The 18,995-nt window shown below is 38.7% G+C and overlaps 1 protein-coding gene across 1 annotated transcript; it reads left to right on the top strand.

The window, feature by feature from the left end:
- The first annotated feature begins 5,576 nt into the window (after positions 1-5,576).
- On the top strand, positions 5,577-13,836 carry LOC139444713 (uncharacterized). Its single transcript, XM_071225646.1, has 8 exons — positions 5,577-5,640; positions 7,566-7,793; positions 9,126-9,311; positions 9,748-9,885; positions 11,194-11,334; positions 11,421-11,561; positions 12,557-12,647; positions 13,340-13,836. The coding sequence occupies exons 1-8, from the start codon at positions 5,586-5,588 to the stop codon at positions 13,500-13,502; spliced, it is 1,143 nt and encodes a 380-aa protein (XP_071081747.1). The 5' UTR covers positions 5,577-5,585; the 3' UTR covers positions 13,503-13,836.
- Positions 13,837-18,995: the final 5,159 nt, after the last annotated feature.

Here is an 18,995-nt window from a genome sequence, read left to right on the forward strand (position 1 = left end):
CACAATGGTCTGCAAAGCATTGTGATGCAATTTCATTGCAGCGATATCTACAGTGTAGATATCGCTTGATCTCACCCAAGCGATATCTCCTGTGGGAGCCAGTTTTGGGTGATAAATAATAAATCAGAATGAATCTCACCCTCATATTTAACATATCATATATAAGGTCTTTGGTCTTTGTTAACAAAGTATAATTTGTTATTACGATATATGAATGAACCTGCATCATTTACTCCATTTAACCCGATGTCTTGACCTTGAATCCAGGTAATATACACATGCTCGTGGGTTTCACCAAAACGGTAAACAACTAAGACCTGAATCATTTCATGATCAGGCTTAGCTTCCCTCCCTCATCAAGCAGAAATGCCATGATATAAGCGATATACTGTTCCAAGCGGCGTTATACCAAACACACTCACTCGCTCACATTAAACTAGATGTCTATATTCTTCATTTGTTTCATGATAGAGAAGACAATGCTATAGCAGAAATATCACACACTGACACACTTATTCATGATTCCGTTACAAATACCGTGCTGAAGGTAATTGGAGAATATTACGTTGTTTTGTGTGAATTAGTGTGAGAGAAGGGGTGGGGGAAGAACGGGGGTGCAGATATTAACCATTTTGTAATATGGCAGATAGATAAACAGACAACAGTCTAACTTTATCTACTGTTATGTCTATACATTTCATGTCAACATAAAAGTGTATGGGGAAGGGGTGTGTGTGGGTTTTAGATCAATGCTCTCATATCTTATTTATCTTTGCTTTCACAATTTGTGTACTATTGTAGTGATCATGTGACCTGTTACTGCTTGACGCCATTCACTTCCTGGTTGCCGACACATGTGCACCTGCGCAAGTGGGGACGTCATTTGAGAACAGTTGCGGATTGGTGATGTGAGAGGTAAATACTGACATGGGATTGGTAATTTTTGCTGTGTGCATATGCATGATAGCTCCTCGTGTGCAGTCGATATACATTTTGAAAATTATGAATTGCAAAATGTCCTTCAGACTATTTATTTGTTCAGTACATATAATTCAGTACATAGCGATGCAATTACATAACGGATATAACGATTGTGTTTACTGAATGACAAATACTCAATCATTTCATGTTTGTCTGATTCATAATTATCCCTTTTTGCTCAAGATACACTTTTTTGAGATAAACGTATCGTGTTCGTGATTATATGGCATAATTATCACTGATATTATACATCAGATTTGTATTTGTAATTAAACCTGTATGTATGAGTTTACAAAAGCATACTTTACAAATAAAAAACAATATTGGGTAACCAATGAATCAAATTGCAATCATCAAATAGGAAATTGCTTGTTTTGCCAAACGTAATATTTTCATTCATGTGACATTACGTATATCCATGTTTTTCACTCATTAGGTTTCCCATTAAAATAAAATAACCATTTGATTAATGCACTCTTCTTCTAAAAGAAACTACCGTGTTCATTAATATGTGCATTACTTACTTTAAAACGTACAAGGTAAACAACTCTGTTTGTAAAAGGAAGAGAACCTTACAACGATAAGGTCTTGAGTTGAGTCAACTATGATGATAGCCAGTATAGTTTCACCTCCACTTGCAGTGGGAACGGCCAGGCAGCCTAGTGGTTAAAGCGTTCACTCGTCACGCCGAAGACCAGGGTTCGATTCCCGACATGGGTACAGTATGTGAAGCCTATTGCTGTTGTTCCCCGCCGTGATATTGCTGGCATATTTCTAAAAGCGGCGTAAAACCACACTCACTCACTCACTCACTCACTCCTACCCTGCACGGCGACCTGTAAACAAATCAGACAATCAAGCGATGGACCAGAAATTGCAGTGACACGAGTATTTACGAATTTGTAGAAACTGAAAATGATATATTCATTTTGAATTACGTCTGCTGTGTACGGGTGTAGATATCTTGCAGCTTTTAAGTGATAAATGCATGAAACAGTTTACCATCAGAAACATCGGCACAGTTCAAGGAACAATAGAACTTCAACGCACATTGCGATTTAATGGGAATAGTGGGAATACACACGGGTTTAAATCATAAAATATTATTAGATCAAATATATCAACTGTAAAGCTGAGATAAGTCAATGTATCGATTCAGGGAATGTAGTCTCGAACGTCAATTATCCGAAAACATCTTCATCATGGAAAGTTCACACATTTATGTTTCAGGGAACATCCACATACATGGCCACTCACATACCTTGCATAACTTTAACCCCCCCCCCCCATGGTAGAACAAAACAAAACATTAGTTTTCACGGACAAACTACATACTACTCACAAGAAGTTAAAGAACACTAGATTCTTTCATATGTCATGACAGATTAAAGTTCTAGTCATGTGAAAGAATCGTGTGTTCTTTAACTTCTTTTGAGTAGTAGTTACTGCTCAGTAAGGATTGTTGTGGTCCCTTCATATGATAGCATAGGTATTCTATAGCTGTTTCCCCTGATGACGTTTACCACCAAATCTTGATATTTGACATGTCGACGTGAAAACTATGCAGTCATGGTATTGTAGAGACAAGAATAGACAAACATTTAGTCAATGAAATCATATATTACACAATACCCTTCACGACTCTAAAAATAAAAAATAAAAATTGTCCCCATGCTGATTTCATATGTGGAATAGAACTAGCTAGAGCTGGCTAGAATTGCTTTTATATGGTTACGTTTCTAGATTGTTTATATACACAGGTATAGCAAAGTGTTATGTGGATAATACACGATATCAGGTGAGCCTTAGATATATGAGTATCATTGTGTTTACCATCAACCCCAATGTTAGCAGAGATCATTCACGGAAGTGACGGACACAATGCCTCGATCATGTGAACCTTACCTTCGCTCAATTCACTTCCTTGTAGCCTACACACGGACTCCTGTAGAGACACTGTATTGCACAGTTATGTGACGTTGACGTGTGAGGTGAGTACTGACATAGTTCTGTTCATTCCACTCTCTCTCTCTGTGTGCGCGCGCGTGTGTACGCGTTTGTGTGTATCGAAGGTAGTTGCTGTATGCGAAAATACCTAGTATTAATATCATATTACTTAGATACTACTTGATGATGAGCACACATAGTTGTCAACTGTACTTTCCTACACTGTCCCATTTAACCATGTAATTGCTCTGGATTCATGGACAGCTTTTGTAAACACATGATCACATTTCAACTGCACTGCACCTCGTTCAAATATCTCTACACGGGCTTAAAGCCCCGCCCTGACTGTAAATAGCCCGCAAGGTGGCGGTGTTTCAGTTTCGTACAATGACTGACAATGTAAACACAACCGAGTGCCGGGAGAAGCTTTTTGTAAACACCTCACTTGAAATTACGGGTGTCGGGTAGCCTATTGGTTCAAGCGTTCGCTCGTCACGTGAGCCGTGTCAAGACCCGGGTTCAATTACAGACATGGGTACAAAGTGTGAAGCCCATTTCTGGTGTCCCTCGCCCTGATATTGCTGGAATATTGCTAAAAGCAGCGTAAAACCATACTCACTACTTGAAAAAGCAGTTTGAACCTGCGCAGATGGAAAATTTGTGTCTTTCACGTTTTCTTAATATGTACTCTACCAATGTTTTTTTTAAAAAAAGACCACATCTTATGATCCTCGTAATCTGTCTCATGGAACTACAATGTGGATTGTGCCCGGGCTGGTTTGGCGAGTGAATGTATTCGGCCCCATATAAAAGAGAACATGAAGATGCTAAAATCTCAGGTGCATCTCAGAATGCTCGTTTGAGCAAGTAAAAGACTCAATAAAAGAGTCCTGAAACTTACATGACAGCTTGAGAAACAACACTTAAATAATAATAATAGGCCTCAGATATATCCAGGCCAACAAACCTGATCTTATCCTTTTATATCCCAATGAAATTATTTATATTATTGATTTTTCTGTCCCATTTGACGCTAATGTGATCGAAAAGATTGAGGAAAAACATGGCAAATATGCAGACCTCACTTTCGAAATGTCACGCTTGCATCCCAAGTACCAAGTTGCCCGACTCCCCATTGTTCTAGGTGCCTTAGGTTTGGTACCTCCCAATCTGTTGACTTACATTGGGAGTTTGGGGTTTGCTACCAGGAATACAGCCCTTCCGACAATCTGGGTAATGCAGAAGGCTGCAGTGTTGGGGAGTCTTCACATTCTCCGAAAAGTTCCGGGTGGGTTCGACAAGGCAGCGCTTCCTAGGAGAAGTCCCATTCGCTGCCTGGGCTGCGTGTAGAGGGGGCACGGGCCCTGAGCTGATGATGAGCCTAATCAGCATGACTGTGTCAGGATCACCCACACCCTCTTTGCTGCATTTTTTTAAATTTTAATCTGTAAATAATACTAATTATAATAAAAAGCGACAAACTTTCCATCTTCAAAAGAAATGTCTGTCAAAAGAAGTGTCCATTGTACGATTTCGACCATGTTATGAGCATGTGTATGAATCTAAATAGTGATGACACCGGGCGTTGGCGAAAAGTTGGGTGTATCCTACCCCACTGTCAGTACATTGTGGAATGCATCACAATTATTCAAAGGAACATCAAAACCTTTTCTCGTTATACATCCAGTTTAAGAATAGATAAGTCTACAGTTCCACCACATTTCTCACATGGTCTCAGAAACATAATCATCATGCATACCAAAATGAGACATGGTGATAATGAATTATAACACGATGTTGGGGACCCTCGCCATCTGATTGGCCGTTAACTGTTGTACAAGGCGGACCAAATAGCATCGTTTTTCCGCCCATTTTACGCTTGAAAAACTCGAAGCTTTTCCGGACAATTTCAAATTAATCAATCTTAATGACTGTTTAATCGTTTTTCCGTTCAATGTCCATATACGGAAAAAAACGACGTTTTCGTGTTTACACTGATAGATGCTTTGAATTGTTCACTTGATTCACTAGATAGTTGCTAACACATATGCACCAGCCATACTAGAGGCACTGTGAGGTGCTGATTTTTAGAGGTGAGTTCTTTCTGTTAATGTTGTAATGTAGTCATCTGTATAATGTGTTAATTGAGTCATACGTGAACATGTATACATCCATAAGATACAATGCAGATTATTATTTAAAATCATATTATAAGTCTTTTCCCATAATTTAATTTTTGTTCTCCATCATCAAACTAATTATAATACGCCCTAATATAAAACAGCGATAAACATATACTCACTCACTCACTCACTCACTCAATCACTCTTTCACTCACTCACTCACTCACTCACTCACGCACTCACTCACTCACTCACTCACTCACTGACCAACTAAGTGAAAGGGTTTTGTTTCACGACGCTTTGAAAATGACAGAATATTTAATGAGTTATATCACAATATGCCAGGCGACAATAGGTTCATGCCCAAAGGACGCAACTCTGACTCCTTTTCATGATAGGATCATTATGATGTATTAGTTCGTTTAGAATAATATTGCACAATAAAAACAGTTTGGCCTTGTGCATTGTGATAAAAGGATTTATGACATCAGTATTATGCAAGTTTATTGTTGTCTTTTCAGTGAGGTATCCGACATGGGTTTGGTCTGGATGGGACTGCTTTTGGCCTGTGTCACTGGTACCCTCACTGGTAGGAACGTTATCCACAGAATGTGAAATAAGTATAAAAAATAAACATTTGACTAACCTGTAGGTTTGATTCACAAACAGTTACCTATCCAAAAACCCTGTCTACACTCTCCAAAAACTGAAACGCACAGGTAGATTTTTTGTAAATCTATTGTACCTAATAAATTCGATATATTTAATTTAATATCATAGATTCAAATATGAAATTACGGAGCTCGATAGCCACATGTTATCGTTGTACAAAGCCATTGACAAATGTTCATTGTCATGTCAAATAAGGCCACAAGGTGGCGCTGGACTCAGTATCACGTGTGACCGCCCCGGGTAGCAATCACGGCTCTGCATCTCCTCGGCGCTGACTGGATAAGTGTACGAATTCTGTCTTGCGGAATTCTGCGCCATTCTGCTTGTAACACGTTGGCCAGGTGTGGGAGTGTCTGCGGCGTGTTCCGATGTGACGGGCACGTCGATCGAGTTCATCCCAGGGGTGTTCGATTGGGTTGAGATCTGGAGATCTCGACGGCCATGGCAAGCCGTTGATGTTGGCATTATGGAGGTAGTTTACCGTGACACGAACTGTGTGCGGTGGAGCGATGTCCTGTTGAAACAGGTCCCTCTGACGGTCAATGATTGGAAGAAGGTGAGGTTGAAGAATTTGATTCATGTAGTGATTTGCTGTCATATTTCCCTGATCCACAACAAAGTCAGATCTCGTGGTGTAAGATATGGCCCTCCACGGCATGACACTACCGCCACCGAAATTGTCGAATTCACGTACATAATGTGGGTCAAAACGCTCATTTCGACGACGATAAACACTTCGTCTTCAATCTCGCCGGTGAAGAAGAAATCATGATTCATCGCTAAACCACACTCTCCTCCAGTTTCTCAAATTATAAGGCTGTAGGGTATGTCACCAACGCAAGCGTCACTGTCGATGGATCTGTTGCAAAACAGGGACGACAACTGGTCTTCTGGGTCGGATTCCAGCCTCGCGAAGATGGTTCCTGACAGTCTGGTCCGATATCCTCCTCAAACCAGGGATGCGTCCTGCAGTCTCCGTAGCTGTGGCATTGCGATGATGTAAGTGGAACAGTCGAATGTAGCGATATTGTGCAGGGTTGGTAACTCTTGATCGGCCGGTTCTCCGACGGTCTGCAGTGGAATTGAACTGTGTGTATCGGTCTCAAAGGCGGCAAATTGTGCTGTGGTGGACGTTAAAGTGGCGTGCAACAGAAGACTGCGATTCCCCTCTTTGGATAACTCCTGTGGCGATGTTACGATCGGCAGCGCTGAGTCTCGTCATTTTCGAACTTGAAAAATGTTGACAATTGAATGACAAATTATTGGCTTATGCTTGCCTTTCTTTAGCCTCTACCACGGGTTACGAATACTATAACTTGCTGCACGTGTATTTTGCTTTACTGTTTTCCTCCATTACATTTTTGAACAAGTGTGAAGACAATGCCTTTAAGTCATTACAAATCGACAATGGCTGCGTTTTGACGCACCGTTTGTCGAATATCAGGCCACCAACATTTTCCAATAACAAATATCCAATATATATATACAGGATTTGTTGTGTAGTCAGGTCCAATGAAATACATAATACATGTACGTTTCTTATTTTTGAAGAGTGTATATGTTCACTGTTATGTAGGTTCATGTTTGAATCAGTAATGCTCACTATCAGTCATGTCGAGGTACCTTTATACAAACATATACTGAATGTCACTGTAACACCACTACTGCCTGCACCCTTTTCCCCTCCACTCACTGTAGCCAGGTCGGCAGTCCAGACAGATGCCAGGAAGGATGGTTCGGTTAAAATTGCCAGAAACGTGAGTGTGAGGTCGGTGGGTAGATGTAATATCACGAATACAAGTCACCGATTATTGTGATGCTGATTATGTATTCATATTTTAGAAAATGTTGCGTTGAGAAGATCATGCAGCCAGAGTAGCACATTGTATGGTCTACCAAATAACTACGGAGCAGGACTTGCTGTAGACGGCAGAGCCACCACAGATGCCAGGAGCACGCCACTAACGTGTGCTCATACACGTAATGAGACAGATCCCACCTGGACTGTGAACCTGAACACATCACGTCCAGAAAAGATACAACACATCAGACTCTATCTACGTGACGACCGTGAGTACACACACATAAAAAGGTGTAAGCGTGATACAATATATATAACTGCAAAATGCAATTGTTGAGGAGTAGTTACTATGAGGAAAACTAACGAACGAGGAATTCCTTTTTCACAGCAGCAGTCGATCACTTCACGACACATCGGATTGTTTAAAATACGTTTGTATCAGTTGCATTTCTCGTTGAAAACACATAAAAACGTTTAGATAAAAAAGGAGATATGCTAAATTGAATTTGGAACCGAACGCACGGCGTGAGTTTCCAAATTTAAAATTAAGCATCGTTACTTCTACAAGTAACGTAGATCTCCATTGTTGTGGTATGTTTATCTGTATTATAATATGTTTTAAGTTCAATTTTTTTCACTGTGTTGTCTGTCTGATTTAAGGAAACGACGATAAAAGTCATTCCACAAAGTTTGGTTTTCGAAAATCTTACTTTACTTACATTATAAACAGGCATTAAAAAGTGTTGAAGCCAACCTGAAGTGGCCACCCATAAAGAATATCAAGCATGTCTCGCAAGGTTTACTACCGCGTCGCACGTCCTTATAATGACATGAGACCGCTAATTATGACACAGGAATTATTCTAATTTGTTGTTTGTTTCTTGTTTAAAGCCGCGCTCAGCAATATTCAAGCTATATGACGGCGGTCTGTAAATAATCGAGTCTGGACAAGCCAATCAAGTGATTGAAATCACGAGCATCGACCCACGCAATTGGGATACAATGACATGCTTCAACCAAGTCAGCGAGCCTGAACACCCGATCCCGTTAGTCGCCTTTTACGACAAGCATAGTCGCTTTTTACGGCAAGCATGGGTTGCTGAAGTCATATTCTTTCCCAGATCTTCACGGATCGGAAATATTCTAAAATGCCCACGTACAATAACTGAGAAAGATATTAGTTTAATGAATATTAGCTTCATAGGTGATGCGGTCATCAAAAAGGCTGTTTCAATCAGATGCGGTTATTGATATTTTCACTTTGATCACTTTGTTTCATCAATCAGAATCGAGGAATTTCCTAATCAACCAAGTCATTGTGCCTTACCATCCGATCCGTTTGGTCGTCTAACCCGAAATCCCCACGAGCAGCCTTCTTGAAATTGTGACGTCAAGTGGCTGCTATGTTTTGCAAGTACTCACAATGACCTTTCTGGTTTGTCCTGAATTGATCGTGCTGCCTCATTAAGTATCAAAAGTTGAGTTTGAAGTTGTTATCCAGATCTGGAGGTGAGTTGAAATGGGGTTTAACACTTACTCTTGCTGTTATTGCACTTACATAGCGATGTTCTTGACTTCATTTCTACATTCATTCTGTACAGTTCAAGAAAGAAACAACGGCATGCAGATTCTTGTTGGCAGCCAGATGTGCTACAACTGGTCGTCAACTGAACATCCTCCTCCTCTAGCTAACGTCACCTGCCGCCAGCCACTGACAGGAACCACGGTCTCTATACGGATACCTGGTTCCCTGAAATTCATTACTTTATGTGAAGTGCAGATATTTGGTATGCCGTGGCTATTTGATTTCACATATTTCGACATTGTGTCATATAAAATGAACTATATAGCTCTCCCTATCCATTCAGGTACGAACTGATTTGGTTTTTCATGAAAAAGAGCGGAAAGTGGTTTTATCTCCAATCAGTAGTTCACCAAACTTGTTGCTCCTATTGGGACGTACAGTATATACTATCACTCCTTATGAAGTTATATGAGTTGTTCCAAAGTGATTATAATCACCAGGAGGTGTTACTTTGTTACTTTCTTTACATGTATGTTAGACGTAGAATATCATATATCAAAATGATAACAATAAACAAACAGTAAATACACTTTATAGCAAAACTACCAAAATCCTCCTCGAGCATTTCAACTTATATTTTATAAAAGTGCAATTAGACAACAAAATGAATGTCTTTGAATATGGTAAACAATAATCAGTTTGCAGTGATGGCTGGTTTTCTCAAGATTGTGGCAAAAAGTGCCGGTGCCTTAGCAGTACTGAAATATGTGACAAGATCACTGGTCACTGTTCTAGTGGATGTTTCCCAGGATTTATTGGTGCCGACTGCCAAACAGGTATGTGCTGAAAATGGTATAAAAATAGAAATAACATTTCATGGGAGCCATTGGGAGGTATCTCATGTACGCTCAGGTACACTCTAATTATGTACACACAAAAAGCTTGCGAGTACAGTCATTGTTTCTTAATCTTTGTGGGGGCGCTGAGTGGTCTATTTAAATGCATTTTTAAAAATGAACAGTTTCGTACCATTGAATTCACCCCAAAACGTAATTTGCTGTTATATTAAATGGTAGATGAACTTATTATCCTTCATTTTCAAAACCGGTGATTCAGTAAAAATCATGCATAACAAGTTCGAATAACCTTCCTGTTGAAAAGTAAGTCAAAATGTACAGCTATTTGAATTGTGTCAATGAAGAACAGGAATCTAACAATGTATAACAGGGATTGTCGCCATAGCGTTGATGTCATACTATCTGATAATATTGCGATATTTACCAATTTGAAGAAATTTTCAACGTCGAGTTAGCATGTTAACAGGTTTGTACAGTCGAACCTCACTTATCCGGACAGTTGTGTTTTCGAAATATTAGCCGGATAAACGTATTCCGGATACTTGAATCCCTTGTTAGTTAGATCCCCTACCCAAATTCTACGGAGGTAAACAAATATCAATTGTATGATGTATAATATTATTCGCGAATAAAACTACATCGTATCAGTACAGCGAATTCAGGTCAACGAACAGGTGATGAAATTCGCGTCTGTGAAATAGCAATCACCTGTATTCACGTTTCCTCCCAATCTGCCGGTAATCCAGTTAGGAAATGCTAGAAAATATAACTTGTGATGCAATTTTCGGAATAAATTTGATCCCAAACCATTATTATATCGAAAATAGTATATTCCAAGATCGCTTTTTTTATTTGCAGCGTTTAATATATCTATTTCAAAATAATGATTTCCCGCTGTCTTTTTATGTTGCCATATAATAGTCTGACTACAATAAAATTGGATTTTAACTGGTCAAAGTATGGCATTTATGATATATTTTTCCCCATTCTCTACCGCCTAACGTTCTTTTCAAGGCGTCACTGGTGTGCTGCGCCCACTCACGGTTTCGATTAAATTACTTTAAAGACAGAAATGTAACTATATATGGCCATTGAGGTTAGTAACACATGCCCCAATGAATGAAGTTCTTCCTTAAGTTTATCGTGTGGGACAGTAGTGTACAAAGTTGAAAAATGAAATGTTTGACGTAATGGAACTTGATTCTTTTCCGAGATTGCGAAACTTCCAGCAAAATTCCTTCGAGTTTTTGAGAATGCACATGCTATTACTACCGCTCGTGTTTACAGCATGTGCAGATGGATCCTTTGGTAGCAACTGTACCTCCCAGTGTGGATACTGTCTTGATGGTGACATCTGCCATAAGACAAACGGAACATGTCCAAGAGGCTGTGCAGCAGGGTGGCAGCATGATGCTTCATGTCAACAAGGTGACCCTGTATGATTTTCAATGAAGACTAATATTCCTAATTATACGATTACACCATATGTTCATTATGTGTATATGTGTGTGCAGCATGTCCAGACGGTTCCTATGGTATCAACTGTGCCTCCCAGTGTGGAAACTGTCTTGATGGTGAAATCTGTGACAAAAAGACAGGAACCTGTCCTGCGGGATGTGCAGCGGGGTGGATTAATGACGGCACATGTCTACAACGTGAGTACCAATGATGGCTATTGCCGTTATATAAACATATGGAGTTACCCTCAAGGTTAACTAGCATCCATAACTTACATATCTGATATTTTCGTAGCCACGTCATTCATACCATGAACTGTTCATGGACAAATGTGAAACACATTACATGCTGCAGTGCCATGTGGTTGTACATTATCACCATATGTCCTGGCGGACTTCATCTTAATTAATCATATCTGCTTAGGCATTGGTAAGTTACGGGGAAACGACTGAATGTGACAACACAAAGAGCTCTGCTCAGAACTTACATTTGCTATTGATATGCACCAGTCTACTTGTATTGTGTGTATTGAACCCTGAAATTACTTATTTCACATACTACACTTAGCGTAGCAACTTTCGTTTTGGCAACAAGTGTCAGTCTGAGTGTGGCCATTGCAAGTCCAACCTGCGATTTAGCAAAGACAATGGAACATATGAAGAGGGTTGCCAACATGAACCACACTGTCTAAATGAGGACATGTGTGCAAATGAAGGCAGAATAATACTAATGCGAGAACATCGTGGTAATATGCTTCCATAAAACTCTTGGATTGAAACCCTAATGTCATGGACACCAAACATACAGGTGTCAAATATCAAACATGACACTTGTACTTGAAATGATTATATATCTATTCTGACAGAGTGTGCCGTTGGAAAGTATGGGATTAACTGTACATCACATTGCGGATTATGTAAAGACTCCTTTTCTAGCATTGCATAAACAACGAATGAGATATACTTAAGATTCTTCTTCTGTGTATCGCTTTTATGTTGCAAACAACACACGTGAAGGAAAATATGTCTTAGGATTAAATATGATGATAAAATGTCTGAATATTCTTTGGTGTTTAACACTGATTGCAAGACATGCACAATGCAGATTAATTTCAATAACGGTTGTACATAAAGCTTCTATGTGGTTTTTTCTAAGCTAGGTTAACATTTGTCTGTTTCTCGCACCACAACAGGTGAGGGATGCAACTGGGGAATTCCAGTAGCAGCCACCCTTGCTGTGATGCTGATCTTCACTGTGTTTGGGGCAACCATATATAACAGACGGTAGTATAATTTGCCTCATTCATACCAAGAACTATACATTTAACAGTGTAAAAGAACATTTCTATTATTACTCATCTCTTAGGGATTCTAAGGCTCAGTACACCTACTGATCTATTTCTCATTGTGTATCAAAATGGTGTCTAATAAGGGATATCATAACTTGTTAGGCTTAGACCTGGACCCGGTCATACATCGCAAAAATATCCTTACATTATAGAAATATACCCTTCCAATAAGAGAATAATACATACTCACCTCACAAATAGTGTTGAGGATTTTGTAAAACCGGTATCCTCTCGAAGATCAAGTAGACAGTTTGTTCACTTTTTATCCTCTCGAAATGCAGATCAAAGTTATGGTGATGGTGTAATATTATGGTGTCACTTTAATTGAACAAAATGTTAACATTTCAAAACTTTACAAATTATCGGGTGCACATTGTTAAAAATCGGTTTTCCACACCATTATTGTTTTGACTGAGAATAACTTGTCAAATTGTTTTTCAAACTATATTTTTAAGGCACTTTGGAGGTATGAGTTTTACGGTTGTCGTCCCTTCATAATTCCCGATGTTATGAAAACTAATGTTGGTTCATGTACTACATTTGTTTAGCGATGCAGCTTCTTCGACACATTGAATGATCTTTAACATTAGTCCCGTACTAAATAGCCAAAGTTATTTTGCATGTCAGACTGGTGAACCAACTGGAGAGCTTGAAAACCAAGATGTCAGAGGGACACTATGTGAATCTTGATGAGAGGACAAAAGTTTCAGCAACAGAAAGTACCTACGAACATATCGACAATGCTACTCCTTACTACAATACAGTTGATCATGTTCAGGATGAAATCTGATGGGTTTACCATCTATTATGGAGGAGAGGATGCTTTACTACAGATATATATATACTTATTACCAAGGGGTACCAGGTCTAAAGGTGTCATATTAAATAGAGAATCTCACCCCACTGTCTTTTGATATGAAATATATTAACACGAGCTGATAAAAGAGGAAAAATTCCGAGGCTTGCCGAGGATTTTTTACACTTTTATCAACGGTGTATTTATACCTCCCAGTCTCAATTCGGAGCTGGTGATAACAGCATCTAAATTGCGCAAGGGCACGCCTATATTTAAAAATTGATAATTCTTTTAAATATGTTTCTAAGCCGAAAGTTTTGAATAAATTGTAAAGAGTTGATTTTGAGCTTGATGAAAGAGCTTGATGAAAGAGCGTGCCAATTTTGGTCAAAAGATATTGTTAGACGGACTATAAATTCCGACAGAAAGCTGGAGATATTATTTATAAATTGTTGTTCCCATATGTAACCAAAACCAGTAGAGAATAGGATGTGTTTTACTTTTGATGCCCAGTTAGTTTTACCATTACTACAGTCTAACAATAATAAGTTATAACATTTCTTTACCAAACGTGATTCAGGCATATCTATTATTTTCCACCAACACGTTTAAATGCAAATATGTACATTGGGTATCTTCTGCATTCTCCCCTGGTTTGCGGATTGCAAACATTTGTACAACTTTTATTTCTTCGTAATTATGAACACCCCAAACTTCAGAGGCATTCAATAGATTTTAAAAAATAGATCATGCGATAATGGATTTAACATATATAATGATTTAATGCACTATCAACAGAGCAGACCACAGCGGTGATCTAGAGAATACTAATCCCAAGTATTTGTAACATGAGTCAGTGAGTATGGTTTTACAATATTCGAGCAATATCACGGCGGGGGACACCAGAAATGGGCTTCACACATTGTACCCATGTCGGGAATCGAACCCGGGTCTTCGGCGTGACGAGCGAACGCTTTAACCACTAGGCTACCCGACCGCTTCTGTAACATGAAAGCAGAGACCATACGAGTATGATAGATCATCTATTACATGGTCTCTGGTGAAACACATTCAAGCTTGTGCTCGTTAAAATACCACTTTTTGACTCTTGATACATTTTCACCATTTTTAAAAACAACGATTTTAGTTTTAGCCCATCATTTAGATCTGTTAACAAAGCCGAAAGTTTTTTTGAAGTCCACAAAAAGCGCATAAAACTAGCCACGCTTTTTTGGAAGGTAGTTTTGAATAATAGTTTGTAAAATGAAAATATTATTATGCTATATCTTTTTCGAAATCCCGCTTGCGACTCGCTAATTTTGTCGTACGAATTTGCCCAAAATACCAATCTTGCATTAAGAACTAATGTATAAAGTTTACTAAAGTGCTTAAAAGGGAAATACCTCTATAATTATTAGGATCAGATTTAACACCTGACTCATACGAAGGGATTATGACACACGTACTCCATGATTCAGGGAAATAAGATGATTCAAAAATGAAATTAAACAAAAAATCTATGTATGGCAACAATATATCGGAGGAGGTTTTTTAAAAATTCTGAGATAAGGTTATCTTCCCCTGGAGATTTAGAGTTTTTTAGTAAATAGATTGCTTCTTGTATCTCTTCTTGAGTGATCGGAGAATCCAGTATACAGGCGGCCGTATCATCAGTATTATAGTCAGTATCAGAATTTTCAGTCTGTTCTGGCAAATAAGCGTCACATTCTTCAAATAAGTTCTTGAAATACGAAAACCATTCTGATATTTTTACATTGTCCTTTTTTGACGACTTGGTTGTATATTTCTTTAGCACAGTCCAAAACTCATTTATATTAGCTAGTAAAATGTCTCCAACACATTATTATTTAGCATTATTTAGTCTCTTTTTACTCCCTATTAGGTCATTATATTTATTGCGTTAAGTAATATATAAATGTAGTGACTCACTGTTCTTTGATCTAAAAACTTTCAGTAGCCTCAGCGTTTCTGATCGATTGAAATCACATTCTGAGTCAAACCATGGCTGATCTGATTTTACAGGAAAAGTTTTCTTCTTTTTCTTCATGAAGTCCGCAGCCTGGTGAATAGCATCAGTAAAAACTTTAACAGCTTGGTCGATATCAGTCAAGGCAAGAGTGCAGCAGTCATTAAGCATAGATGATACAGTATATCGATTGATAGGATATTGTCTCTAAATCTTTCAGCTAAAAAATTGAAACTGTCCCCGTATCAGCTGACGAACTGGTGTAGATTTCATTGTCACGTTATTGAAATGTACAACTGACTGGCATATGCGATGAATGTGTACAAATCACTTGCCACAATGACATAATCTATTACACTGGCGCCTGTTGACGCAAGAAATGTACAGTCACCAACGGACGCATCTGAACCAGCTCGACCATTTACACGGGTAAAGACTTATATCGACGTGAATTTACTTATCGTCCTGGCATGGCTGTTAGTTTCTGTCTATGAATACACAGTCCTCATGTGAACCTGGCTGACCAACCTGTAAAACTGAACCAGCTCGCAGAGCTGGCTGTAGGTATTCGCGATGGCACAAACATATTTCTGTCATTTCAACTAAAAAAGCCTGTTGTTTCACCGAATTACGAGGGGTCGTTTAAAGATTCTGGGTCTAATGTAACTTTGCTGATGGAGTTGTTTGCTAATTATTGTTTAACAACCCGAGGACCACTGACTTCTGCCCACGATAACGAAGTGTCTGGATCCTGGTGGTGTAAAAATCCTCGACAGCAGAAATGATGTCATCATTTGCCTAATGCTTGCCAGACAGCCCTTACGTCAAATTGGTGAAGAGGTGGAAATCTGACGGCGGCAAATTAGATGAACACGGATGATGTTGAAATAGTTCAAAGACACAATCATGTATTGCAGCCATGGCGAAAGGTGCATTGACGGAACAAGATGATATTTCCACGACGTTTAGCCTTGATTTTTCTGAAGCAGTTGCCTTAGCAGATTAGCATGATATTGGTCATTAATGGTCTGAAGCCTTGGAATCCTGCGTTCTGAACCATTTGTCACGCCGTGAAGTGTGGAGGGTCGTCGATCATACATCATCATTTTCATCAACAGAGATTTTATGCCTGCAGAAGCATGCTGCCTTGGTATGTAGTACGTTCAAATGCAGATGATTAAACATGGAAAGTTGAACTTGAAACATTCAAACTGTAAAGTGTGTACCATACATCCGTCGTAGTTAACTCAGAGGTTCTCGTCGACCCCTTGTACATGTAGTTCGCATGTAGTTCGCATACGGGAAGTGATGCGGCTCTATGTTTACCTGCAGCATACTTTGTACTTTTACGCTCCTTATTTCATCAAGGACACAGGACATTTTCGTGTTGATAACTCATTCAAAATGATCGTTGATGATAAATAAGATATAAGACTCGTTCCAATTTCCTATGAAGTTTGTGTCTCTTGAAAAACGTTTTCACTGTAAACGAAAATTTTATCTGATAGAGGTAGATCGTTTTATATCCTATAATTACTTTGAATCGTTAGTTTAATCAAAACGATTTCTGTGTTCGTTATTGCATTAAAAAGTGGTTACACAATTCTAGCAGAAACGTATTTTTAGAAATTGTTCACATGTGAGCAGCACATTTAAATCATCACATACGTGTACGATAAAGAGGATATTTCATGTGTCGGGTGAAATATCTCCTTTTCCCCGTCGTGGGATGAGAGAAAAAAGAAATTTCACCGGACATACGGAATATCCTATTTATCATAAACGTTTTGTTTAGTTGTACGGGAAAGACACTTACGATAAAGTGAGACAATATTCGGGGACGTAGCTCTTGTATGACATAAGGTCCGTGAAAGTGTTATGTTCACTGCAGTGAAATATCAAGTGTTATGTTCACTGCAATGAAAATATCACTTTTATAAACTTCAGAAATCTCAGAAATCACTGTAGGATATTATAAAAATAATTAAGCGTGTACATAGTTTGTGAATACCACCAATTAGGTCTGCTATTATTGTGAATTATGGTGAATTAAAAATAATATTACTAGCTTGCGTTCGGCATACTATGGACACCAAATTTTGAAATAACATGGTTATTTTCTGTCAGATCAGAAAACTAATGTTGAATCTGGTAGTAACTGACCATGTCATTTGAAACTGCCGCCTCTCCCTTTCCGATTTGCGTTGATTCGTATAGCTGCACATCTTCGTCTAGTATCTTTCATTGAGTGACAGGTCCTATGTACTTTGTATGGTGTCACTCGCCGTTGATTGGCTACATGTCAAGATATGTAGATGAATACCGATCACCCGATTCATGACACGCCTCAGTATGTATTTCTATGCATGTCTGTAATGTTTAACAATCTTGTCATCTTTGTCTGCGTTGATGTATATAATTGTTTTTGCTTAAACTATTGTTGACAATACACGTTTTTGATGTCGAAATTAATTATAAGGATTGACCTCGGTTCATTGAAGTAAAAAAATAAAAACACTCCCATACACGGCAGTTTGACTTGATTGTAAGAACACTCCCATACACGGCAGTTTGACTGCGTTGTAAGAACATTCCAATACACGACAGTTTGACTTAGTTGTAAGAACATTCCAATACACGACAGTTTGACTGCGTTGTAAGAACACTCCCATACACGGCAGTTTGACTTAGTTGTAAGAACACTCCCATACACGGCAGTTTGACTCAGTTGTAAGAACACTCTCATACACGGCAGCTTGACTCAGTTGTAAGAACATTCCAATACACGACAGTTTGACTGCGTTGTAAGAACATTCCAATACACGACAGTTTGACTTAGTTGTAAGAACATTCCAATACACGACAGTTTGACTTAGTTGTAAGAACATTCCAATACACGACAGTTTGACTTAGTTGTAAGAACACTCCCATACACGACAGTTTGACTTAGTTGTAAGAACATTCCAATACACGACAGTTTGACTTAGTTGTAAGAACACTCCCATACACGGCAGTTTGACTCAGTTGTAAGAACACTACCAAACACTGAAGTCTGATTTTTGGTTAATTGCCACGATGTGAAGACCAACATGTAAGCTGATGCCTCAATCATTTTCAAAAGTCAAGTATGACATTGCGACCATTCATATTCTTTGAATGAAATATATGCAAATCAAATAGATTTCGATTATCAGGAACTGCAAATTTTCGGGAACTGCAGTATACGCATGGTGTGTAAAAATAGAACTGTAGGATTGGAGACACGCATTGTGAGCTTACAATGTAGAAAATAACTGACTCATTCGCCAAAAGGAATTGATCTCATCGTTATCTAATAAGTAATCGGTGCTCCCATAAAAGATTTATTCATGATTCATCATATCATTCATCATCTTCATTTGTTCCTCCGGTGTGTCTCCTTGAATGTTTTGTTTGGTATGTATATAGTGGCTATCAATATAACTGTTCTGCTTTTCGTTTTATTGTAGTTTTTATGACCA

The sequence above is a fragment of the Haliotis cracherodii genome, unplaced genomic scaffold (assembly GCF_022045235.1).
Source record: "Haliotis cracherodii isolate W230 unplaced genomic scaffold, xgHalCrac1.p SCAF_6, whole genome shotgun sequence".
Lineage (NCBI taxonomy): Eukaryota > Metazoa > Mollusca > Gastropoda > Lepetellida > Haliotidae > Haliotis > Haliotis cracherodii.